Here is a 25,526-nt window from a genome sequence, read left to right as displayed (position 1 = left end):
TTCGATACCGCCGCACAAGGCACCCTTAAGCGCTGGTATGCAATGCACCAGCTTTCCCTTAAAGCTGCAGTAGGCAGATTGGAGTAAATATGATTAAAAAAAAGTTATTTTTATAAAATGGTCAGTATATCCTGACAGTAGTGCATGAGACAGGTAATCTGAAAAAAAAATCAACTTCCTCTGTGTCCTTTAGTGTCCTCCGTTGCTCCTAACGGCATCTGCAAGATTTCACAGACCGGAGGAAAACAACCAATCAGAGCCGAGCTGGAGCCTTGCCGTCTCTGAGCAGCTATCAATCACTCGTGAACTCCTGACCCGGCAGCCATGTTGAGATCAGTTGAGGAAATACCAAGCACCGCCCACCAGCCGGAGCACAGCCAATAGGAACGCTCAATAGGAACGCTCTCTCTCTGAAATGACCTGTGACTGGCCAAAGTTTAGATTTTTTTAAAGCCTGAAAACAGAGCCATGAGGAGGTGCAGTAGTCTAGTTTTCTCTCAGATCACTTGAATTATAATATGCTGAAAGGTTATTATGGCATTTTTGCCCAATGCTGCCAAAAATATTCTGTAAACTGCAGGTTTAACTACAATTTAAACCCATCCGCGGCAACAGTAAACGCTCAGGGAAAGTGCTGTTTGCATAATTTAAAGACACACCGGGTGGGTTGGAGGGGAGGTGGATGGTTCCAACACACGTAATGTCCCGTGTTCACAATGTCAAGACACATTTTCACTTTAAAACATAGTAATTTTAAGCCCAAACATGTTTTTCCCCTAAACCTAACTAAGTGGTTTTGTTGCCTAAACCTAAGCAAGTGTTTTTGTTTAATTCACAACATTAAGCACGTGTTTACTGTGACCGAAAAGTAATGCCGATGGCCGTGACACAGCGTCAGTATGTGACGAGTTGGGATGAGAACGTGTTGGTGTATGTGTGTCAATGCACCACTTAGCCACTTTTTAACCATATTATAAATCAAAAAGTAATCCTCAAGAGAAACATGTAATAAAAGACATGAGGCACCAAAACATTTCTTTCCTCCTCTCTCTCTCTCTCTTTCTCTTTCTCTTCCTGACACACACAAATTACCACGATGAGGTTAAAACGAACGTCAGATCAAAAAATGTCACGTTTTTAATAATATAAAAGTCGAACAGTTGAAGAGATCAGAGCCGTACAAAATGTGACAGATTGCGTGTTTTTGTGGATCGTGTGTGTGTGTGTGCGTTTGTGGCGGGTCGGGTCTCCCTTTTCACCTCCCCTCGCTTCCTCCTTTTTTTTCCAACCTCTGCACCTCTCCAACGGAAAATAAATAAGTAATACTTAATATCATCATATGTGATTGAGGGGGCTCTGAAATGGAGGAGTGAAGAGCATCGGCAGATGAAGTGAAGTGTTGAAAAGAGTGATTATTTTTGCTTCACTGAGGTCTTATTTTTCAAAGTGCCACTAAAAGCATGAGAGACTTATGTCACTTTGCGCTGCGAGGATGGAGCAGCTGAAGGGTGATTTGATAAGAGATGAAAGAAAGGTAGTGACACCCCGCTCCCCCACTTTTTTTTCAGACCTTTGCTCAAAATCTCGATGCTTCAAGTGGCTCCAATCATATCCTCCGCGAGGAAGTGTGATATTTATGGCCGATTGCCCACAGCCAAAGCTAATATTATGAGCTTCCACAGTGCCATCCATATTGTCTTACCTCCCGTTGCCTGCAGTGAGGAATAAATAAAGTGGCTGCCGCTGCAGAGTGGCATTGGCAGTCTTGGCTTTCAAAGCACTCTTCTAGCAGGTTGGAGAGCTGGGCCGGGCTGCAGAGAGGGGAGAGATGGGAAGAAAAGGGGGCTGTCACTTTAGGTTGGGTAATTTCTGACGTGCACGTCAAGGCCTTGACAAGGGGAATGTGGCCGGCTTGTACATTAGAGTCGGGCTCACAGGCAGCGCAGCACTGGGGACAGGTAGTAATGCAGTCCCAGAGAGTGCTGCTCATCTGCTCACACTATGTACTTGTCTGGTGCCACACAAGGATGCCCCCTGTCGCCCCGGCTCCACTCCCCCATCCCTCTGCAGAAATGACTTTAGTCAGTGAGGGAAGAATCCATTTACAATGTGTGCTTTATAACATCTCCTTGACAATGCAGTAGTGGATTAGAGACATTTGTGATGAATCTTTTATGTAGACTTTTTCCCCCCACATCTTTCTTTTCCATGCGCTCAGGCTTTCTGGGTCCTGGCGCGCCACATGCACATGTGTCTGTTCGGATGTCATCGCAGCAAGATAGGGAGAGGAGATGGCAATGGGTACTCACCAAAAAAAAGAAAGAAAGAAAGAGGAAGAGTGACACAGAATCGTCAGAGTGGGGCATTAAAATTTATCCGCGAGTCACAATGGCTGCCATGATAGCGGCGTGAAACTTTCCTTTGAAAATGAATGTCACTTGTCCTCTCAGTCATCCACTTCCCTCGCAACCAAGACAAGCGCTCTCTGTCCTCATCAATTCTTCACTGCCATTTTGACATTTATTTCATTCATTTGCATAACTGCTCCCCGTGTCTCTTGTTTCGTCTTCGGTTCGAGCGCGGCATTCCCTTTTTCCTCAACTTTAAAACGCTGCTTTAAAATTAATGACGGCCCAAAGAAATATATAAATATATCCTAAAGTTGACATGATGTTGTTCTACATTATTCCCTTTGAAAAGCGATTTTGTTCGTACTTAAAGCTGCTCAGACGCGGCGGGCGTGGAGGTGCGGGCACACACACTTGGGCTAACAAACACGCACATGGTTGTCTAGCCTCGCCATCCCTTCTGTCTGTCTGCTCTGTGCTGTTAACATGGAAAGATGCATACTGAATGTTACAGTCCCGACCAACTGAACGCTGCTTCTTTAATGCGCGGGCCTCCAGCAAGTTCTCAGCGGAGAAGTTTACTTTACCAGGATGTGAGTTTGTGGCCGATGTTGTTGGTTTGTGGATATTTGTGGACATTTCGTGAGCTTCTGAAACTGGCCTTTCCACAAACATTTCAATTAAAGAAATCTGAATAATTAATTCTGATTGTCATCACATTTAATTAACTGAAACAAAAGGTGCTCTCTTTCTGGTAATATCTCCATTTATTTTCCAAAGCAAAAGCTGAATTAATCCTTTCATTTCTGCCGGAGTTGATGTCCAGTTTCCAGGCGGCTGCAGCACAGATGGCTTTTCTCTTCTTCCTTTTTCCACTTCGTACTCACCTGTCTGCCCTCATTGTCCATTTTGAAAGGGGGAGCGGCGGCAGAATCTGAGAATGATAGTCAATGCAAATGCTGCATGAAAAAAAAGTATAAAAAATTGATCACCTTTCCATTTGAATTCAAGGTAGGCATCATTCTCCATAAGCAGGCCTGTCTCTTTAAATCAGAGGAACTGTCGCTTCTGTGACTGCCTGTTTACAAAATATGAGGCTGAAAATGAGACCTGCTCCCTGCGGACAAGCTCCTTGTATAAATATAAATAATGAATATTAGATAAATAATTTCTGCCCTTTTAATAATGCACAAGTCGGAGGAAATTCACTTACACTGTGAAACTGGAGAATGTAACTAAAAGTAGATAATGCAGTAGGACAATAGAGTAGCGTGTGTGGCAGAGAGGAACAGGTTAGAGTAGAGGGCTAGCTGACCCCTGTGGTCACCACAGTGAATTCATACTGTCCAGGTGGCGATGTTACATATGGTCAGATTCATACAGCCAGGCTGCTAGTGTGTATAAAATAAATATTTAGTGATATTTAATTAACGTTTTAAAAGAGGTCAAATAGAAATGTATTTACAACCACTACGAGGTAATCAGGGGAATATGATGCGAGCTGCAGCCCAGTTACGGCTTCACTCCCCCGGGGAGAGGTGGACTTGGGAGTGTGGCGGAGCAGGAGGAAGCAGCCTCTCCTGCTCGGCTGCCTGGGCGTCTTCTCCAGAGAAAGAGGCTGGAGATATGATAAATGGTTAATTATGAAAACCCTTGTGCCAAAGCTAAAACTGTAATTAGCCTTAATTGGCTAATTGGATAGAATGGTTGGATGGCATAAGCGTAATTGCCCCCTTTTTTCAAAGCATTTAGGGCAAAATTTAGTATGTAGCAGTGACAGTGAAGTGATTTTATAGCTTTATTAAAGGACATGACAACATGACCTGTCGTGGATGAAGTACCTGAAAGCCACATTTAAAAGGTACAGATATCTAACCAGGAAATGACTTAACTAGAAGTTTAAGTCTCCTATTACAATATTACTTGAGTAAATGTTTTAAAGTATCTGATATTTACTGTACTTAAAGAGGCAGTGGGTAGAATTGTAGCAAATATGATTTTAAAAAAAGTTATTTTTTTATAAAACGGTCACTATATCCTGACGGTAGTGCATAAGACAGGTAATCTGAAAAAAATCATGTGCCTGTGTGTCCTCCGGTGCTCCTAATGGCATCTGCAAGATTTCACAGACTGGAGGAAAACAACCAATCAGAGCCGAGCTGCTGTGATGTCTATTTCTTGCATAAAATGTTTTCAGAAACATCTTATAGCTGTAAAATGAGAAAGTTTGTGACCCCGCAGCCATGTTGAGATCAGTTGAGGAAATACCAAGCACCGCCCACCAGCCAGAGCAAACGAATGATTGACAGCTGCCTCCGTTGAATGAACAGCCAATAGGAAAGATTTTTTTAATCCGTAAACAGAGCCCTGAGGAGGTGCAGAAGTCTAGTTTTCTCTCAGAACACTTGAATTACAATATGCTGAAAGGTTATAACGGATTTTTTTCCCAATGATGCCGAAAACATTCTGCCGTCAAAAGTACGCCAGCGAAAGTGCAAAAAAAAAACATTTGCTTCCGTTTGCGAAGCTAATTTGCATCTTTGCATTTGAAATGCAGATCACTTTGGTGAACTTTTCGTTCGAAAATCGCTTCGACAGGCGATGGTCACTTGTCTGCATTCACGACGCATGTGTGACCGTGCCCTTATTATTCCTCTTAACATGTACACCACAAATAATAAAGTAAATTTATGTCTATGTATTTATTTGTTACATTTTGTTTTAAAAAGTTAAGAAAAGAAATGTTTAAGCCAAGCCTGATGTTATGTAACACATAAAATAATGATCCCAGTCACTTCCACACAGTGAGGCATACAGATTATTAATTAAACACTGGTATCGGATCAGTACTCTGTATCGGTCGATACCCAAAGCCCAGGTATTGCTATCGGTATCGAGACTGAAAAAGTCGGATCGGTGCATCCCTAATTATTACTTTGTTACATTACACCGCTGCCTGTCGTCCATCTGACGCCGGACTTGGTCCATTTTTCTGTCAGACTTCAAATAACTGGCCAGTTTTGTTTCTCAGTGTGCTGCACTGACTCGTTGTGCAGCAACAAATGGCTAATAAAACCCTCAGTGAAGGAAGTCCAGCTTTTCCTCCGACCTGCTGGTTCACACCGCAGAGATGGATCGTGCAAAAAGACCTTCACTCCGATCTGAGGCAGTCGGCTGAAACAAGAATTTTCTCTCCTCCTCTCACCTCCTTTCTCTCTCTCTCTCTCTCTCTCTCTGACACACAAACTCACACTGAGTATAAGAGCAGCTCAGCTCAAGGTGCTCAGACTCTCTGCTAATAACACCATCTAGAATTCACGCCCTCCAAATAGGTTAATGTGTTTTTGCCCAGAGGGCCCTATCTACCTCAACAGCACAACTCTCTCTGCACTTCCATTAAGCAAGAACACTGCCGCCTATTAGCTGCTTTGGTGTGTACAGGGCCAGAAGTGAGAATGTGAGCTGCACAGACACACTTATACGTGTGTGTGTGCGTGTGTGTGTGTGTGTGTGTGTGTGTGTGTGTGGGTGTGGGTGTGGGTGTGGGTGTGGGTGTGCTGTATGTGTGTGTTTGGACCACAAAGGTGCTCTGTAGTGCACTGAGGGTGTCACTACCTGGAGCTGCAGCGATGTGCTGTGTTAACCGTTGCAGGAGAACAATGTTATGGCCCCTGACAGCTTGTTAAAGACTCCACCATGTTGGAGCTGCTCCCACTGTGTTGTGTGTTAGCACCCTGCGATACACAGCAACACACATTTCAACACACGTACAGGAAACACATATTCTTGTTTGCCAACACTGTTAGAGTGTAAAGAAATAAGTGGAACGCGGTAGAAATTCATGCAGTTTTTTGACTGAAACTTTCTCCCCGTCAAGAAAAAAACAAAAAACCTGCTGCTGTCGCTCACCAAGTAGACCAAACCTTATTTGTTTCTACTTGTAATGAACTTCTGGTTTGTTTGCTATTTTTCTTTATACGCCTAATATTTAGTTCCTGCTCTTTTTTTATGTTATGTTTAATTAGTAAACTTGTTAATCCTATAAAAAATAATCATGTTGTGATGGATGTGTCACTGAGAGAACGATGGACCAAATTCTGCCAGTGCTTGCCTTCATTAAAAGAGAGTATAAATAAGTACAGATATTAGAAATAAGTATACATTTTAAATACCAACTAATTCTAAATATGCATCACTTTCCTCTTTACATACCAAACATATGATGAAAAAAGATAAATATATATTACTGAGTGCTGCAGACCTCACTGAGAAATCTGGACGGCGTTACAATACTGTACACGCTTTAATAGCTTTGTTTTTTTTTGTCCAGTCACAGATTAAAAGCTTTTTTCCTGTTGTTTGGAATATGAGAGTCTATTGTCAAAGATGCTCCAAACATCACGTTTGACTCAGACATGTTGGGATAGTGAGTTTTTCGCCTCCCTTCACCTACAGATCTTAACAGAAAAATTGGCACAAAACTGCAAGGTTAACGTGTTTAACAGTTTGAGTCAAGAAGTGATGCAGGAATGTTCCAGTAACATTGTTGATTCTGCATTTTCATATTTTAGATTTGAGATTAAATCTATATTTACAGAAAATTTAATTTTTGTGTGACAGATATTGTGATAAACGTTGCGTACATCTTGAATGACTTATTAGTTTACATTTTAACTGTAATGTTTGGAATCAAGCAACGTTTGAAATAATATAAATGGAACGCTCTACTGTTATTGTTCTGATTAGTGTTATTTCACCTTCACCTCTATGTTTCTTTTATTTTTAATTCTTTACTACAAAGAAATAGCCTTTTAGGAACGAAGAACACTAGTAGTCTGCAACAAATGAGCATCATACTGTATCTTGAAACCTTTCATTATCATTTTTTTAACAATATGCATCCTATATAATTTGCAATAACTATATACATTCTGAAAAGAGGGATGTATAGTAACAAAGATGTGCATTTACATGACAAACCAGTAAGTTACCTTACTTAACACGACCACAATGGTTCTATACATTTGTTAGCATGTTTAAAGTTTCACCTTTCAAACTGGTTCTTAAACTTTTATCAGTGACACCAACATTTTAGAATAAATTTGTATTAATAATGTTTTGCTGCCTTGGTTTGCATGTGTGATTATAGCCATGAGGGTTGTTATAAAGAGAGCATACAGAATATAACATTGGGCAACATAATGTAAGATATACGGTAATTTATGATAACGTTGCTAATGAGTCAGTACTTGAGGTGAATGCACAGACTGTTTTCAGATCTGATCTGTTTATAGATGAGCATCAACAAGTATAAATACATATTTGTATAACAGCCTGATTTTAAATGAGGCTATGGCCACCAATCATACCAGGATTTTACTTGAATATATTTATGTTGAAATTAAACATTTATTTTGTCTCCAGGTCATTATGGAGTTTCTGTTTATGTAACATTTATTGCTCCAAAATATGTCAAAATATGTTTTTAATGATTTCTACAGTAGTATAAATATAATTGCAACATAGATAAAACATATTTCAACATATATAAAGTGATCACATTTTTCTAATCATTAATGGGGCTGTTTTTCTGTGAGGATCTGACATTATTTCACATTGTTCCAACATGTTGTCATGTGTGGAGTTATTTCAGCTCACGCAGTAGCAGCAGGCGTTGAATGTTTTGTGTCATCCTGACCCCTAGTGGACGCGCAGTCCTCCCACCGCTGCACCACTCTCCCATTTATAGAGGCATCACACGAAAACAGTAAAAGGAAAACATCTATAAAACTTGTATAGATTTTGTTTAAATGAATAAATCATCTATTGAGATGTTTTGATTGCATTTCACAAGCAACACATGTCCTGAATTGTTTTTGCAGAAAGTATTCGAGCTAAAACGCCGTAGGGCCCTGAGCACTGGTCGGTGTCTGTGAACATTTATTTGTATTTAAGTAGACTGAGCCATTATTCATAATGTTTCGTGCCAAAGTCAATAACGGGCTGTACAGAAATGTGAGTTAAATTGCTCTCAATTCTCTCTTCAGCTGCAGTTCAGCGCGTCTGCCTTTGACAACAATAACTCAGACATTGAATATGTATTAAAGCCCAAATAGTCCTCAGAGATGCAATGCATATATTTGATGAATTCCATGACTGACTGGACCGGCCTATACGGGTAAAATACATCCGACCAACTTAGAGACAGCAGAACTAATTAAATGGATAAAGGATATACTGTATATGACCTCCACAGAGTGTGGAAAATTAATAGCAGACCAAAGGACTCGCCTCTAAGACACTTCATCCACTCTGCAGCACAGAGCTGTGTGTGTGTGTGTGTGTGTGTGTGTGTGTGTGTGCGTGTGTGCATGTGTGCGTGTGTGTGTGTGTGTGTGTGTGTGTGTGTGTGTGTGTGTGTGTGTGTGTGTGTGTACCTGCTCACGTGCATAATCTGTTTTTGTAGTTGCATCTTTATCTTGCATCTTTAGGTATTTCATTTTCATGTTTGCGTTCGTCATGTTATATAAAAAGTATTATATTGTCTGTGCATCCGATGGCTACGCTGCCTTTACGAACATGAATAGCCTTGCAGAGTGTGGACAGAATAATATGAACACCTGTGCAATACAATGCAGTGCCAGACAACACACGTGCGATAAGCATGACCTCAGAGTTGAGCTATTTTTGCTGAGACTGTGTCAAAGACTTGTTAATTCAACTCAATGCTACTTTTGAGCTAGTGGAGTTGTTGCGTTGAGTTTTAATATATTGTAAAGTGCTCCTGTAATTCTGATGACCCTGTTTTACGTCCCCAATAATTTCACAAGTTTTACTTATTTCAAATAACTGTGCTAGTTAAGTGTTGAAATGCAACAGTGATGTATGGACAATATGTTGATAGATATCGTCAAAACAATATATAAATGACTTTTGCATATATTTTTCTATATCGTTTCTATTGCGATACAGGCTAGGCCTATATTTATTTCTTTTTTATGTATAATTTTAACAATTATAACATAATTGTCGAATAATTTTTTGTCAGTTGACAAATCAATTCATTGAATAATCACTTCAGCGCTCGTCTTAGTTACACATGTTGTAGATGTGTCTGGTTGGACAAGTTAAATATTTCTCTATCTCTGGTCCTTAGCTGACCTTACTTTTCCTGAGAGTGATTAAGCCTGAGGTCATGCCTGGATTAGGAACGCTCTACGCTGACCCACTTTGATTTGTCAGTGTCCTCACTTCCACTTCCCCGTCACCCACTGAGACTCTGGATGAAGAGAGGGGAGCGTTCTTCTTGTTTTCATCAAGATACAAATTGATGACATACAGGTGCCAAACACCAGAGTCAGATAAAGACACTGTGTTTCTATCTGCTGGAATCTGACATACAGTGTGTTAACAAGATATCAAAGCCCTTTTATTGTACACTGATTGATTATCGATCTCCAAAAGACATGTTAAAGAAGAGTTGAGTATCCATTTCTTAATGGATTGATAATCGATTAATTGGTTTGAGTAATTTTTTAAGAAAAAAAAGTCAAAATTCTCTGATACCAGCTTCTTAAATGTAAATATTTTCTGGTTTCTTTACTCCTCTATGACAGTAAATTGAATATCTTTGAGTTGTGGACAAAACAAGACATTTGAGGACGTCATCTTGGGCTTTGGGAAACACTGATCGTCATTTTTCACCATTTTCTGACATTTTATAGACCAAACAACTAATCAATGAATCGAGAAAACAATCAACAGATTAATTGACAATGAAATTAATTTTCAGTTGCAGCCCTAGACACGATAACATCAACACCTGCACAATTGAATCAAATGCAACAGACATCATAGTGAAGCTTTTAATGTTTAAAAACACAGTAAAAGTGCTTCACAAGGAAAAACTAGAAATTACACATAACAAAGTCCTATACAAATATGTGAGGGAAGTAAAGTTGATCAATTCATTAATATGCATGTTAAATATGTATTACACACTTACATATACAAATTTGCATATACATATACACACATTCAAACAAAATTACCCCAATTCAATAAGGTTGTTCAAAAAAGCCTTTTGATATACGGTCTGGGGCTATGAAGTGCGTAAAATGATCAAATAATTTTGCTGACACTATGTCAGAGAAGCTTTGATTCAACAATAAAGCAGTAGTTTTTGGTGTTGCATCCGACATGAAAACCTATGCCAAATCAAATATGCGGATCATAATATCAGATCTCGGATGATCTGCTGTGGCGACCCCTAACGGGAGCAGCCGAAAGACGGACAACAACAATATTATATCCAACAGTATTTCTGTTATTTCTACCCCCTGTGCAGTTGTAGTTAACACAATCCAACAGTAGAGGGCATGCCAGAGAGAAGTCACTGCTACAGCTCTCGGAGGAGCCCCGGCCCTGCCAACTTGCCTGGCCTTGACCATGCACTTGGGAAGCCATCATTTATTTTTGGAGCCCTAGGCTGCATGGCAGCTGTGAGACTGACGGAGGGCGAGGAGGTGGGAGGGTAAGGAGAGAGAAGAGATGCAAGGAGAAGGAGGAGGGGAAGCAGGGCATCTTAACGCCAGCACCAGTGACACAAAAAGCATTGTCCTGATTTAATGGCTGTGAAGTCTTGCCTCCCCTCTGGTCCAAGAAGCTGCTGATGCTTAATTAGGACGCAAACACACACACACACACACACACACACAAACACACTCACAAACACACAACATATACGCACACCTCAGCCCCAGCGTTGCCAGGCTCTCTCTGCTACCAGCCCCGAGCGAAGATGATTCAAATCCAGCTGAGATGAGTGATGAGAGAGGTTTCCTGTCGTAGCACGGTATTCACTCGTCTTCCAGTATGGAGGCCGTAAATTTGTCACCGGGCTTTAAAGTGCAGAGTTAAACCTCTGATGAGTCATCATGTGTAAAATCAAACAGGCCCATGGTCTATGATTATAACTGCACAGGGAGTTGTAAGCTCGTCTCTGTAATGACAACAAGGAAAAAATATGAGCAACGAGGGAGAATTCATCCTCAAATATGCTTTTTATGTGATATAACACTGTCAGATGGAGGCGGTGACAGGTGTGACTGACTCAATTGTTATGATTTATGCATTTAAATCTATAATTTTCTACAAGGTAACTTGAGAGAAACTATTTTAATCATACAGAAGGATTTCAGTCATTAAAAATGGGAAGCTCTATTAGCTTTTTACTGCAGGAATGATTGTGTTTAATCACACATACATGCAGTATTTTATTTATTCATAGAAGGTCTCTGTCTGTCAAATTGTATAATCTATTAATTACAAAGTTTGATTCTCCGTCTTTTTCTGAAGCTAATTTAATCATTTTAAATGTTTAATCCAACATAGTTTGATTGAATGACCTTGTTCAATCGTGATGTAGATTATTGATTGCTTCGTATTGATAATATGAGTCTCTGAGCAGCAGATACAGACGGCATTAATGTGCATCTGCATCAGACGGGCGGGTGGTAGAAGTATCCCTGTTCGTATTCTCTTAGTGCAGGACCCGAATGAGCACATGTCCCATTTGTACAGGTTTCTGTTTTTTAAAAAGTGATCTCCATGTTCAACATAAAGGGAAAGTCAGTGTGAAACGCCGGATGAATATTTCACCATCTCTTTACACAGAGAAATAAGGATACAAGACAAACTCATGTACAAGCCCCACACAAATATATGCCAAAGTGTTTCTTCAATGAATTTACATCCAATTGTATTATAATCCCCCTCTCCATTATCTGGAAATGCATATTTCTTAATTATTCATCGCAAGGCATTGAAGCACCCAGGTCTTTTAAATTTTTTATTTCTGCTCGGCTTCAAACAGTAGATCTTGTAAAGGGGACCCAGTTTTGGGGTGTGGGAATTGCTGCGGGGCGAAGCTGACAGGATTTTTCAGTCTCGAGGCACCTCTCGCTTTTTCATTACAGCAAAGCAAAGGAACAAATCCAGGTCAATTAAAATAAGGAGCAGGAGGGCTGAGTGGCTGACTGCGAGTGGAATCACCACCGAGGTCTGCCACAAGAGGGCACATGGGGCTTAGATATGTCTCCAAAATGTAGAAAACACATCTTAGAGCAATACGGTACACCAGCCAGGGGACTGGTGACGGCCCAGATAACATGGAAAAACATCACCTTACACATTTAACTGAAGGTTAGACAAGCTTTTCTTAAGGGGAGACACCACAGGCAAAAACATCGTTTTTCATGCACTGGTCAATTTTGAGGTGTTGGGCTATTTTGCTTCCATAACATGTCAGACTAGTGGAAATAAAACATCCCAAATGTACATTTAGGTGTTTATTTTACTACAGTTTGTCTGTTTACGTCTGTAGGTTTCTCCTAAATTTATTAAAAGTTAGCATTAGATAATGCCTCATATGCATATTTAAACATACAATTATAGAAAACTTGTAATACAAAATACATAGTAATCAACTGGGGAAGTTTAATGGTGATATCTAGTAGTTAATTTTTTACTCTACTCACCTGTAGTGTCTTGCAAAATGTATGAAATTTTACAATTCATATCTTTAAAAACTGTTTTCTCAAAATGAGGTTTTTCTCAGACTCTGAGCCAGAAATCTCCACTTCAGTAGCACTTACATACACCAAACTTTCCACTTTCTTTCCTATCTATATTGTGATGGTTTTTACTGAGGGGTTTGTTCATATATCATTCATAGCCTGATTTATAGAACATTTTATTCCTAAAAACATGGCGGAAATGGATTTTTTATGGCTGTTGACAGTATTTTCTGATTTATGGAGTGATAAAAAGAGAGATGCAAAATTCCCTCTGTAAAAACTTTGACTCTAAGATGTCAACAAAATGAAACAAGAATTTTGATCCTGGCTTTATCAATGCAATGTTTAGATTTATGTTTTGGAAATGTATACAAATCAGCACATATTTGATGAGATAATGCCTCATTTGCATATTTAACAAATCGATTAATCGCAAATTAATTGTACATTTTTTTATTGGAAATCAATTAACAACACAGAACAATGACAAATATTGTCCAGAAACCCTCACAGGTACTGCATTTAGCATAAAAAATATGCTCAAATCATAACATGGCAAACTGAAGCCCAACAGGCAACAACAGCTGTCAGTGTGTCAGTGTGCTGACTTGACTATGACTTGCCCCAAACTGCATGTGATTATCATAAAGTGGGCATGTCTGTAAAGGGGAGACTCGTGAGTACCCATAGGACCCATTTTCATTCACATATCTTGAGGTCAGAGGTCAAGGGACCTCTTTGAAAATGGTCATGCCAGTTTTTCCTCGCCAAAATTTAGCGTAAGTTTGGAGCGTTATTTAACCTCCTTGGTGACAAGCTAGTATGACATACACACTATAACCTAAAAATCGCTAGTTGCGTTAATGCGTTAAAGAAATTAGTGGCGTTAAAATGTAGTTGCGTTAAAGCGTTATCGCGTTAACTTTGACAGACCTAATTTAAACACATATTTTTAGAAAACAATAAAAAGAAAAAAATGATTGTCTTATTGTAAGTAATCAACTGGGGAAGTTTCATTACAATATGTTGTTACATTTATGACATCAACGGTCATGTATGCACGGTTAAAAGCAGCGCTCCTTCCCTTGTGGCACTTCATAAAAGTCTCTCCCAGGTTTGGTCTTTATATGCGTCTTCCCTATAAAAGCTGCTCCTCCAATTCCACCGCCACCTTCTGCCGGAGGTGTGTATGTGTGTATGTGTGTATGTGTGTATGTGTGTGTGTCCACTTTCCATGACAGTCGTTAAAAAGTCTTAAAGTGACACGCCCACGTAAAAAGCATCAGTGGCCAACCCGGGGAGTGTCACATTGAATTTAATGGCTTCTTGTTCCTGTGTCGCGCTGTACGGGAAATCATATCTTGATGCGAAAGGTGCTCTCCCTTGTCTGCTTCACAATATGTTGTGACGCAAATCTTCACATACAGTCTCTCTCACACACAAACAGACAGAGGAGAGACGTAGCCCATGCAGGCCCGAGACTGAAAGGCTGTAATTGTGTCTATGACAGCGCCCTGACGTCCATACTGGCCCTGGTCCAGTGTCCAAGTGAGTGCGTTGGTGCATGCGTGTGTTTTCTGATAGATTAGGTTGCTTAGTATGTGTTCCTGAGTGTTAGGTAAATGTGTGTGTGTGTGTGTATGTGTGTGTGTGTGTGTGTGTGTGTGTGTGTGTGTGTGTGTGTGTGTGTGTGTGTGTGTGTGTGTGTGTGTGTGTGTGTGTGTGTGACTGTAGCCTCCTTATGACCTCCCTGATGGCCAGAGATGGGCTGAAGTCATAACTCTTCTGTCTGGCTTTACCCTTGAGCAATATCACAGGCACTCTGAGTGCAGCGAGTCAAAGCTTCTCTCCATAACTGTGGACACACACAACGTGAAACAAACACACATACCGAGGCACACACAACACTCAACCATCCCAGTAACAACAGGATTACCATTATAAGCTGTCAGGGTACCATTAGAGGGTCATTCCTGTTTATAACAACTTGGGTCTTATTTTCATAGTTTTGACCACTCTATCAGTTATAATAACATCACTGAAGTAATCGCTGACATCGGGGCTCACTGTGACAGAAGTCCAATATTCACTCTCCCCTTAGTTTCGTTTTGCTCTTACAAACTCCTGATATCTGCTTTTTTAGCTGCTAAATGCTCCATTATGTTCACCACCTTGTCGCTAACTGTGTCTATTTGATGTTTGGTGCTGGCAAGGTAGCGTACAGTGGGTTTTTAGAGCTATTTCGCTGAAAACAGCTGCCTGCTGTGGCTGGAAATGACACTGATGAAAGCGGTGAGAGTGAACTAAAACAGAGAAGTTTAGAGTAGAGGCCTTAAAACACTGGACTTTCGCCAAGGAGACTGGTATTCACACCCCGTGTGAAAACAGAAGTCAACGTTGCATTATTCATCATGTGACTTCTGTTGCGTAACTTAAGTTACGTCTTTTCCTTAGGTATTTCGACCCAAACCACAATCTTTTATGACCTAATCCTAAAGGCCTTTACACAACAGGGGCATGAAAATTTAACAACACGAGAATGCGAAATACTTGCCTGCGAATATTATATATCTAGGGCTTTTATTGTGAAAGGTAAGAATGGAGGGAGTGGATCTGGTCTGCGCTACCTTTGTCAAAGTTGAAAGGAGTAATAAAGTTTAATGTAAAAACATTGATTATAACAGCTTTTTTGTTTGGCCCTCCCTAAAACAGAGTCAGAACAAGACAAAAAGGCACCATACAGAATACACACTAACAGAACAAGACATAAAACCGACCCTGAATAACGCATCTAGACAGAGTACAACTAAATTCTAAACAACTGCAGCCTAAAAGCGCTTGGACTGTGGCATCCGAGGGCAAAGGGTCAAGTCTTGACTCCTGACTGCCGTGCAAACATTTCCACTTCCTCAACATTTCATCCAGTGGCACGCCAGCCGCCTGTGGCCGTTAGTCTGAGAGGAAACAACAACAAAAGACTCTTGCAATACCATTATTACCATTTTGGGTGCTTGCCAGCAACACTCCGGATTACCTTGCATGGCAGACAAATTGGCAATTGGAACGCCAGCGTAATGGAGGCTAATTGCCTGAGTGCAGGGTTAGTTTGTATTTCATGCAAATCTCATGTGCATAGTAGTGAGACTTGGCTGACAAACAGAACAAGCAATAGCCTTTCTGAAGCAAAAAAAGACGATTGAAAATGGCTCTTTGACACAGGCCGATTACTTCATATTCACTAATTATTGCTCACAAGCACCGATGACCTCATTCTTAAATATACTATTTCGTGAGATAAGGTCCCTAGACGGCCATTCAATAAGCTTCCACAACCTTATATTTTATGCTACCAAGTATCGGAATCTGATTTATTGCCATGTAGGTTTTCACATACAAGGAAAGAAAATTAAATTAGAAATAACAGTAAGTACAAAAATCAAGAAACATAGATATAGGATGGAAGAAAATTACAGTAAAAATACAAAACAATACTATAAAAAATATGTACAACATATCTGAATTCAAATGAAAGCTGTATATAAGGAAATGACTATGTAAATGTGGAAAATACTATAAAATATGCACAGTATATCTGAATTAAAATGAAAGCTGTATAGAAGAAAATTACAATGAAAATATAAAAATACTATAAAATATGCACAATATATCTGAATTAAAATGAAAGAGTTATGCAGTTAAGAGAAGTATTTTATAACTGCATATTATTTTTTTCTCAAATGGTAGATGATTTGTTTTGGAACAGCCTGGAATAAAACCAAAAACGCATTAGTGTATCAAAGAGGAAAATAAAAGCAGAACTATTACATGTTATCAGAGACTTTGTTCAGTGTTGATTTGCCTTTCAGGTTTTGGATTGAACTTTAAGATATTAGGAAATTTTGTCAAGTCAGAGTCAAGTTTTAAATCTTGTCAAAACATATTTCAAGTTAATTGCAAGTCTTTCAGATGTCTGAATGACACGACCTTTGAGCATTTTGCTTTCAAAGCTATGTTGAGGCATAGTCCTGGCAATGAATAAGCCAAATAATTAAATATTCAAACTGTGTGGCTATTCAAGGCCTACCTGGCTTTGCTATTTCTTTGTTATTGTTGAGAGATTTTACCAGGTCGAAATCGAAAACTTGAATTGGACAAACCTCATCTCAGGGTCAATTTATTAGCTCCTCAGGAGTTAGGGGTTTTCTCAGTGGAGCATTTCTCACTTCTCTTTTCTGGACTTCTTGTCTCTGTTCACTAAAAAGTTGAGTTATATTTTAGAATTGGATCCAGTAATTGACAAAACAACCTCACCTCAAGGTCCATGTAGTAGCTGCTCTGGAGCTTTTAGTCATATAGCACAATCTTCAGCTGCTTATGGAGATTTAAATCATTTGCCATTCAAGTATTAAAGGTAGCGTTGATAAACATTTTAGAGACATGTTTTGTTATATTAGTTGAAATTCTCATTGCATCCCGACAGCAATCAATAAATCAAATGATCGGACAAAAAAATAAAAAATAATCTGGTATCTGTGGGTGTCACAGGACTGTAATAAACCCGTCCAATCGTTTCATTCAGCCCAAATGTAATGATCGGTCGGCCTACCTGCCTGCCCGTCTACCTGTCTTCTACAAGCTGCTAGATTGACAGCTATGAGTACCAACAATAGCCATGTTCACTGTTTACGTTAATTATGATAATTTTGGGGGAAGGGACGTCTGATGGGACGGACTGTCAGTGTTGCCGACTTGGTGACTTTCTCATAGATTTAGCAACTTTTGGAGCTAACGCTGAGAGTTGGCAACACTGGGCTCAGTTTTTTGGTTGGATCGTTTTTAAAAATCTAGTGTACTCTTGCTAGTTTCTCAAAATTACAGACCCTGGCTTTAAGTAAGTCAAATACCAGAGGAAAACATAATAAAGGAAATAATTCTCTTTTTTTATATATTTTAGGCTACAGAAATTGATCGTGGATGCTACACTTTACCCCGACCCTGAAGCCTCGTCTCTTCTGGTTGTAACAGGTACTGTATGAACAACACCAGTAACATAGAACATACAATCAACAAATCAACTTTTAGCCTGTTGAGAAGAATAGTGACAATGTGCTTTGTATTCACAGCTACACAGCTTAATAAGTGGGTCAGGTCATAGTCAATAATACAATATCGTCATAATCTAGTAAGAGATTTCAAGCAAGTGTGTTTCCAAAATAGACCCTTATGTTGTGGGACAGCTGGAGAGCCTTTTGGGGTCAAGGTTCAAGGACTCACGTGGACCATGTTACTGTACCATGCAAGACTTTTCCTGTTGCTGTTCCTAGCATTAGAGCTGCTCTCTGAGTGCAACAGTACTGCTCTCTGGCCTCCTGAAGGGTACCTAGTTACGCTCCTCTAACCTTACCATCTGCATCGCGCTGCCATTTGGAGCCAAGATAAATCACGGAAGCCCCTGTCCATGCTGGGAATAGCTTCTTCCAGATAAGAAGGTCAAGGGTCACATTTCTGGCCAAGGTTGACTGTCCTCGGGGCTAAATAAAGAGCCTAGGGGTTGCAGAGCGGCAGAGGCTAGCACAGGCCCTCACACTCAATTAGGATCAAAACGAACCGTCAAACTTGAACCTGGATTTAGGTTACTGAAAGACAAGGAAGTGGAGCAGTGACGCACAGTAACACACACTTCATCCTGATGTATTTTGAGGGGAATAAACACATCAGATTAATGGATTAATAGACAAACAAGGAGCATTCAGTTTATAAATCATCAGGAGCTGTTTTCATTACATTAGCCAGCCATTGTTAGGCTGTTTCTAAGGTGTTTGTTTATTCTGCACTGACCTAACAGGACCTCTGACCCAGCCGGTGGAATGTGAGAGCAGAGACGCAGTGTGGGAGGTCACCGCCATCATTTACATCCTAAACACATGACAAGCTGTCAGACAGAGGTTAGAGCTGGTCAAGTTCACACAGGACAGCACAGATCCCAGTACGCTGAGAGGAGGACCGAGGTCTCTTTACACATGCAAAAACAGACTTACATCAACACATATAGGCAGTGGGTACAATGTAAGGCAAGAACATTTTTATTTAACTTATTGTGCTTTTTTTAACAGAGAGAGAGAATCAGAGAGGTAAGTTATGAGGCTGTAATTTGTGGTGTTGCATTTAAGGTGTTTCTGGTATTTTGTCTACCACATTATTTAGTCCATGCCCACACGATGCACTTGTTTACCGTGTGGTGATTCACCTTGATACTGCTGAATGTGTGCAACAGGAAGAAGAAAAAAAAAGGGAGGGAGAGGAAAAATTACTTGAATGTTCCTGATGTGTAGCAAACTCTCAACCCTGGCAAAACCATTCATATGAAAAGATCCACTCTGAATAGATTTGCATAGAGGAAGACAGAATGTGTCCTTGTCCAGATGAGAACATGGTACCGCCAAACATGGGGGATAAAAATCACTGATTTTCAGGTTGTCCTTGTCATCCTTTGATCCCTTGTGAAAAGGCTAGACAGTCATGCTGCAGTGATCAGTCAGGGTCAAAGTCATACTCCACTTTCCCTCCCTCCCTCTTCCACCCTTCCTCCCTCCTGTGACTCCACTGTAGTTTTGTAGCTCTGGCAGCTGGTGGTGCTGTAAGACTTGAATCTCCCCCTTGCTTTTTCCTCCCGTAACAAGACTGTCACCTATTCTATCCTCCTTTGTCCTCTCCCCTCCATCACTCACCTCCATACGTCAACGCCGAGCCACTGCAGCATCCTCCGCCACCCTCCTGAGCTTTTATGGGGGTGAGTGGGGACCGACCAGTGCCCTAAACAAACATCTTGAAATAAACTATATCAAATAAATTATTTTCACATTCATCGTGCACATGATCCAAAAGAAAAAATGTGGGTTTGAAAAAGGGTTGTGAGGCTAAAATCAATACTCTGATGTTGACATGCAGAATGAAAGTGTCTGCATCAGTTCACAGTGTTTTGGTTCAATAGTATGATGTCTGCCACTAGGTCATTTGCGTGAATGGTATTAATTGGGTTCCCTGCGAGGCCACACAGCCAGCGGCTCAGTTATGATTCCAGTGGGTAAATATTTGCCTGTACTAACCCTCACTAGGTGCCATAATGATTCTTTGTGTGTTGCACTGTGTACAATGCGTTTCTGTGTACACATCACTCAGCGCCTATGTCTGCCAGTGTGTGTGTGTGTGTTGCAGCTCAATCCCCCCCCCCCTCTCTTCCCCAACATCCCCTCTCTACAGCTGCAGCTCGGCAGAGTTTGATCAATAACGCGTCCTTCACTCTCAAGTCGGGCCTGACCTTGGCAGCCTTTTGTCTCCTTCCAGGGGCCAGAGTGCGCATGTACAGGTTGGAAAACAAGGCTCTCAAAAAATCCACCCTTGGAAGGAAAATAATTCCCCTCACTGCCTCCTCACCACAGCATTCTCATTAAGAGCCTAATGAATCATATATTTATAGCGTTCTTATCTTAGCGTAATGAGGTGATGCCACTTTTGAACTCATTTGCTAAATTACCACAGGCCAAACTGAAATGGAATAAACTTCCAATTCCTTGCATATATGCTTCTGTATTCATTTTCACAGGGCAACGTCGAGGGAGGCGGCAGAGCCGATCCAAACCTGATGAACAAAGAGCATCTATGTGCAGCCACAGATGACAAAAGGTAAGCTGTGTGTTCTGAGACACTGAAAAACACTAACACATGGAAGTGTGCTGCTGCAGAGGGCAGTGGGAGTCGATCTGACAGATCTGTTTACATGTTAATGTAGCCTTACGTAGCCTGCAGGTGGCACCATTTATGGATCAGTCCTGCAGTCTCTGTGTTATTCAGTAATGGATATTTAAATGGCCAGTAAGTGAAGAATTTTCTTTCACATGTACATATTGAATTGTTCCATAATACTGCATTAAAACAAGCAACAGGTTACTTTTGTATGCATGGGTACTCCATCATGCAGTCATATGATTTACTAGACTGGATAAGTTCAGATGCAGGTACATTACTGGACTGAGTCATCATAAAGAGCTGCAGGACTACTTCCAGTAACATTAGTCATGTTCCATTTCTAAACAAGCAAGGCAAAAAAAAAAGCTATTAAAAAAATTGAGCTTTCAATAGAAACTCAGTTTTCTTTTTATATGTGAAGCATTACTTGAACAGCTGTTCATCAAATTACTCGTAATACAAAGTAAATGCAGGATGATGAGTACATTTGTACACAGGCCATTCAGTAATGGGTTTCTGCAGGCAAGTCGTATCAAGATCAATTACAAAATTAGCACATTAGTACTGACAAATTACAAAATTATGTTCTAATCCTTTTAAAGCCTTGTGGTAAAACAGTGGTAGATGTGCTTGCTCCAGGGATTAACTATGAGTGAATGATTTAGCCACAAAATGCCCATCTTTATTCCACTGGCAGTGGAGAAGCCGGATATATTCAAGAATTAAATCGCATGATATTACAATATGAATGACAATCTTTTTCAAAATGAGGCCTGTTGAAATGATACTATGACTTCAAACCCTACATTTACATTTTTATAGAAAAAAATATATATTGTTTTCCTTGTGATAACACCAAATATGTAAATAATAGTCACCAAATCGGAGATAAATCAAAACTCAGGATTTATTAACTTATTCCATTTTTACAAAAACAAACATGGGGTTTACAGAACCAAAAACACAGGACAAGTTGTCCACTGGCACATCAAACACTGGGAAATGAAAAACTGAATGGTCTTCACTACGCTTTCCTCTTCTGGGTGCTGATGTAAAGGACTGTGGAAAGAGAGGAAAAAAATAAGAAAAACATTAAAGACTGCAGTTTTAGTGAGTGACACAATGACATCTCTGAGACTGATATGAAATTTATTGACACATTTCTTGTTTTGTGGTCAACATTCTCAGCTTTCCAGAGATAAAGGGTACTCTATGGGGCCAGGTATTTATATTTATTTAATTCATATCAATGCTGTTTGCCATCACCCCACCACAAATTAATGACCTGTGGGAAACTCTGACCCACTGGCGCAGAACTCATTGTGAATAAACAGTAACATTTCTCAACGTGCAATAAATGTTACTTTTACTTAAATCTACTTTTATCAACCTGTTCTGCTTCGACTAAAATAGCCCCATCTTTAGCTGATGGCTCTTTTATCACACTGAGAACTCCACTGGCCAGCATGAGTCATATTCAAGAGGGAACAGTAAATACAGTACATGGCTGGTGTAGGGAAAATCTAGACAGAGGGAAGAAGATATGGACTTGAAAAAGAAAAAAAATGATTCTTCAAGCAAAAGTTGTGAATGTTCTGGTTCTTCTTTTATTTATCTTTTATTCATCAAAGATTGAAAGCAGACAAAAGTTTTAAGAAAAGAAAAAGCAAGAGAGCTCCTAATGTCAGTAGCTTTAAGCTTTCCACATTATCAATGCTCCACAGCAAAGCCTGTTTCATAGATTTAAAAGGGCCAGTTTACACTTTTTGTCTATTTACCCATCCAATCCATCCCAGCAAATGTAATTAACCATAATTTGATTGTTTAATACTGTACAATAAAACCAATAATGTAATAATAATAATAATAATGTGATAATTTTTTTTAAAGGTCATAAACTGTGTGGTTAAAATAAAATGTAAACTTACGACCGAGGCTACGTCCTCGCGGATGTTTTAATATGCGGCTTGGTAACTGGGCAGGCATTGAGAAAATACGCTTGAACTGAGCAATCCCAGACAAATCGCAGTATCCAGGGGCCCTGAGATGAGCGTGTTTTGTTTGTAACCAACAGAAAATTCACCAAGGATGGATATTTAAAATAAATAAATTGATAAATAATTCAGCTGAAATGGGGGTTAATTGTAAACGCTGACACTGGGGTCTAAAATCATCAACATCTCATTTTACTGCAGATCACATGTTAACAATGATGGCCACACATTCTGCAGCCAGGTCTTTTGGTGTCATGGGACTTTTTGTTTGTTGAACAGTAGAGCTTTGTGTTGTCACTTAAACTGTTTCGTTAACTGGCACCATTTGAAGCTCTATCTAACACACTTCCTGGGATATCTCTGCCCACAAGATCCTGAGACTGAGCTGTCATACATTCATCACTGCCAATAAAATACTCGTATTTAAAGGGGTACTTCAGTGATTTAAAGATATCTCTATAGGATACATATTTAAATTTCACACTGGGACACTTGAATAGAACAGAGCCATCTTTAATGTTATTAGTAACACCTGTGCTTTCTCTACTATGACAGGTCAAAATGTCTGCTGTGAAAATGTTTGTGTCTATAAACTTTTCTCAGAGAATGGGTTACTTTTCTCAACGAGTTGACTAATCAAAAACGTACTCGAAACACTCATCTCGGCTTGTAAGCAGTGGTGTAGTGGTCGTTGATGAGCTGAATGTCCTGCTAGGTAGATAGGTAGGTTACCGAGGAGGAAGTGGGTATACTCTCCTATATATTGTAAATGGCTTTTTGGCTGATAGGTGGGTATTCTGTAAAACGCCAGAGAGAGAGGTGAGCATACCCCGTATACCTGCACATACCCTCATCTGCACCACTGTGTATAAGACAGACTTTTGTACACATGTAACGATGATAAAACCTTTCTTATCTTTCCATGATTGTGAAAAAGTTATCCATGCTTTTATTACCTCTCGCCTTGACTACTGTATCTCCCTCTACATGGAAGTCAGCCAGTCTTCACTGTCAAGTCTGCAGTATGTGCAGGACACTGCCGCAAGGTTTTTAACTGGTTCCCGGAAACATGAGCATATTTCCCCCGTACTCGCTTCCCTCCACTGGCTCCCTGTCACTTCAAGAGTCCATTTTAAGACTTTATTATTTGTCTTTAAAGCACTTCATGGATCAGCTCCCTCCTACCCATCTGCCCTTTTAACTCCCTATACCCCACCTAGGGCGCTCAGGTCTTCCGACCAGTCACTTCTGGTCGTCCCTCGGGCTTGGCGGAAGCTCAGGGGCGACTGCGCCTTCTCAGTTGCGGGCCCTAGTCTGTGGAACAAACTGCCTCTCCACATCAGATCTGCTCCCTCTACGGAGTCTTTCAAAGCACAGCTCAAGACCCACCTCTTTTCTTTGGCTTTTGAATGTACTTGAGTTGTGATGACTAATTGGCCTCTTTTACTGATGGATTTTTATCTTGGTCTCTGTCTGTGGAAGTGTGAGATTTTGTTGTCTGCTCTGTTGACCTGTTTTTATTCTGCCTATGTCTGTAAAGCACTTTGGTCAGCTTATGTTGTTTTAAATGTGCTATAGAAATCAATTTGACTTGACTTGACAAGAACTATGCTCTGCCCCAAGTGCCAATGATGCCCATATATTGAAAATATAATTATAAATTTGATAATCTTACCATTGTTTCCTCTTAGAAAAGCATCTCCATACTTGTTCTTGAGCTGCCCATTGACATACTCCTCAGTCTGCTCTATGGCAATGTTCATGTACCCATCCAGGCAGGCCAGGACACCTGTAGACAGATCACACACATGTGTTTGGATAGATATCACTTTAAAAAAAATTACATTTATGGACACAAGTGGATAGTTTGCATTACCTCTGTAATCTACACCAGAGTTCAGTTTGACCACCACAGGTCTCCCAATGATCTGCTTCAGGAAGTCGCTCGGGGTTTGCTTTCTCAGACTCATCTTGACTGTGATCTGAGAGGGATGAAGATAAACATCAACTAGCTACATTAGCATCATGACGGCTAACTCGTGCTCGAGGGTGCTCATTAGTAAAAACAGCAGGGTGTTAATTACAATCCGTGTTGAGTGTAGAAGCACCTGGACATGTGTCTGGTTTGACCACAGTGATGTAGTAGCACATAGCTGCGTGATAAAGAGCTTAATAGTGAGTGTTAGCGTTAGCTGCTAGCTACTTGGTGCAGCTAACCAGATAGCTGACAACTCTTCAGTGAATTAAATATAATATACTCTCACATGTTGGTGTGAGAGGGTCGTTATTCTTGTAAGTACATGTTATACGTGTAGTGGAGTGGAAGCCGGCTGCACATGGAGGTGTTTTATGGTAGTAATTGTCATCAGTAGATGGATGTTTGGTAGCATTTCACTCACCAGATAGACGTCCTCACAACGATTGTATTGTGTGAATGGACCGAGAATTGACCAATCAGAGGCGAGCACTCTACGGAGACCCAGTGAGGACAGAAACCTGAAGAGCGCAATGAAACAGAGAGAGAGACAGACACTGTATGCATGCTCTGGTTTGAGAGTTTGATATATTCCATATATTCTAAGATCATATCAGTCCAGTTGTGAGGTCTCTACACTGGCTCCCTGTCTCTCAGAGAATTGATTTCAAAAATACTGCTGCTGGTTTACAAAGCACTAAATGGTTTAGGGCCAAAATACATTTCTGATCTTCTGCAGTGTTATGAACCATCCAGACCTCTCAGGTCATCTGGATCAGGTCTGCTAAGTGTCCCCAAAGTCAGAACTAAACATGCAGAAGCAGCGTTCAGTTTTTATGCACCAAATATTTGGAACAAGCTTCCAGAAAACTGCAGGACCGCTCCA

The 25,526-nt window shown here is 40.3% G+C and overlaps 1 protein-coding gene and 1 long non-coding RNA gene across 3 annotated transcripts in view; one reads left to right on the top strand and one right to left on the bottom strand.

Moving 5' to 3' along the window:
- Positions 1-3,650, top strand: part of LOC141764324 (uncharacterized) — a 63,819-nt gene extending 60,169 nt beyond the window's left edge. Inside the window, exon 3 of the long non-coding RNA XR_012593254.1 lies at positions 194-3,650. This is a non-coding gene — a long non-coding RNA (uncharacterized LOC141764324). The remainder of the gene's footprint in view (positions 1-193) is intronic.
- Positions 3,651-21,556: 17,906 nt separating this feature from the next.
- lsm6 (LSM6 homolog, U6 small nuclear RNA and mRNA degradation associated) lies at positions 21,557-25,173 on the bottom strand. 2 transcript variants are annotated; one of them, XM_074629421.1, is made up of 4 exons: positions 25,065-25,173; positions 24,542-24,647; positions 24,341-24,454; positions 21,557-21,730 (listed from the first exon to the last, which is right to left on the bottom strand). In XM_074629421.1, exons 2-4 carry the CDS (start codon positions 24,633-24,635, stop codon positions 21,696-21,698), a joined length of 243 nt encoding a protein of 80 aa, XP_074485522.1. In that variant the 5' UTR covers positions 24,636-24,647; positions 25,065-25,173; the 3' UTR covers positions 21,557-21,695. The 2 variants fall into 2 exon arrangements, with proteins under 2 accessions (XP_074485522.1, XP_074485523.1); XM_074629422.1 differs by lacking the exon at positions 25,065-25,173 and adding an exon at positions 24,774-24,893.
- Between the last annotated feature and the right edge of the window lie 353 nt (positions 25,174-25,526).

This window comes from Sebastes fasciatus, chromosome 3, assembly GCF_043250625.1.
Source record: "Sebastes fasciatus isolate fSebFas1 chromosome 3, fSebFas1.pri, whole genome shotgun sequence".
NCBI classification, from domain to species: domain Eukaryota; kingdom Metazoa; phylum Chordata; class Actinopteri; order Perciformes; family Sebastidae; genus Sebastes; species Sebastes fasciatus.
Note: the sequence above shows the minus strand (reverse complement) of the source record. Positions and strands in the feature narration are given on the sequence as shown.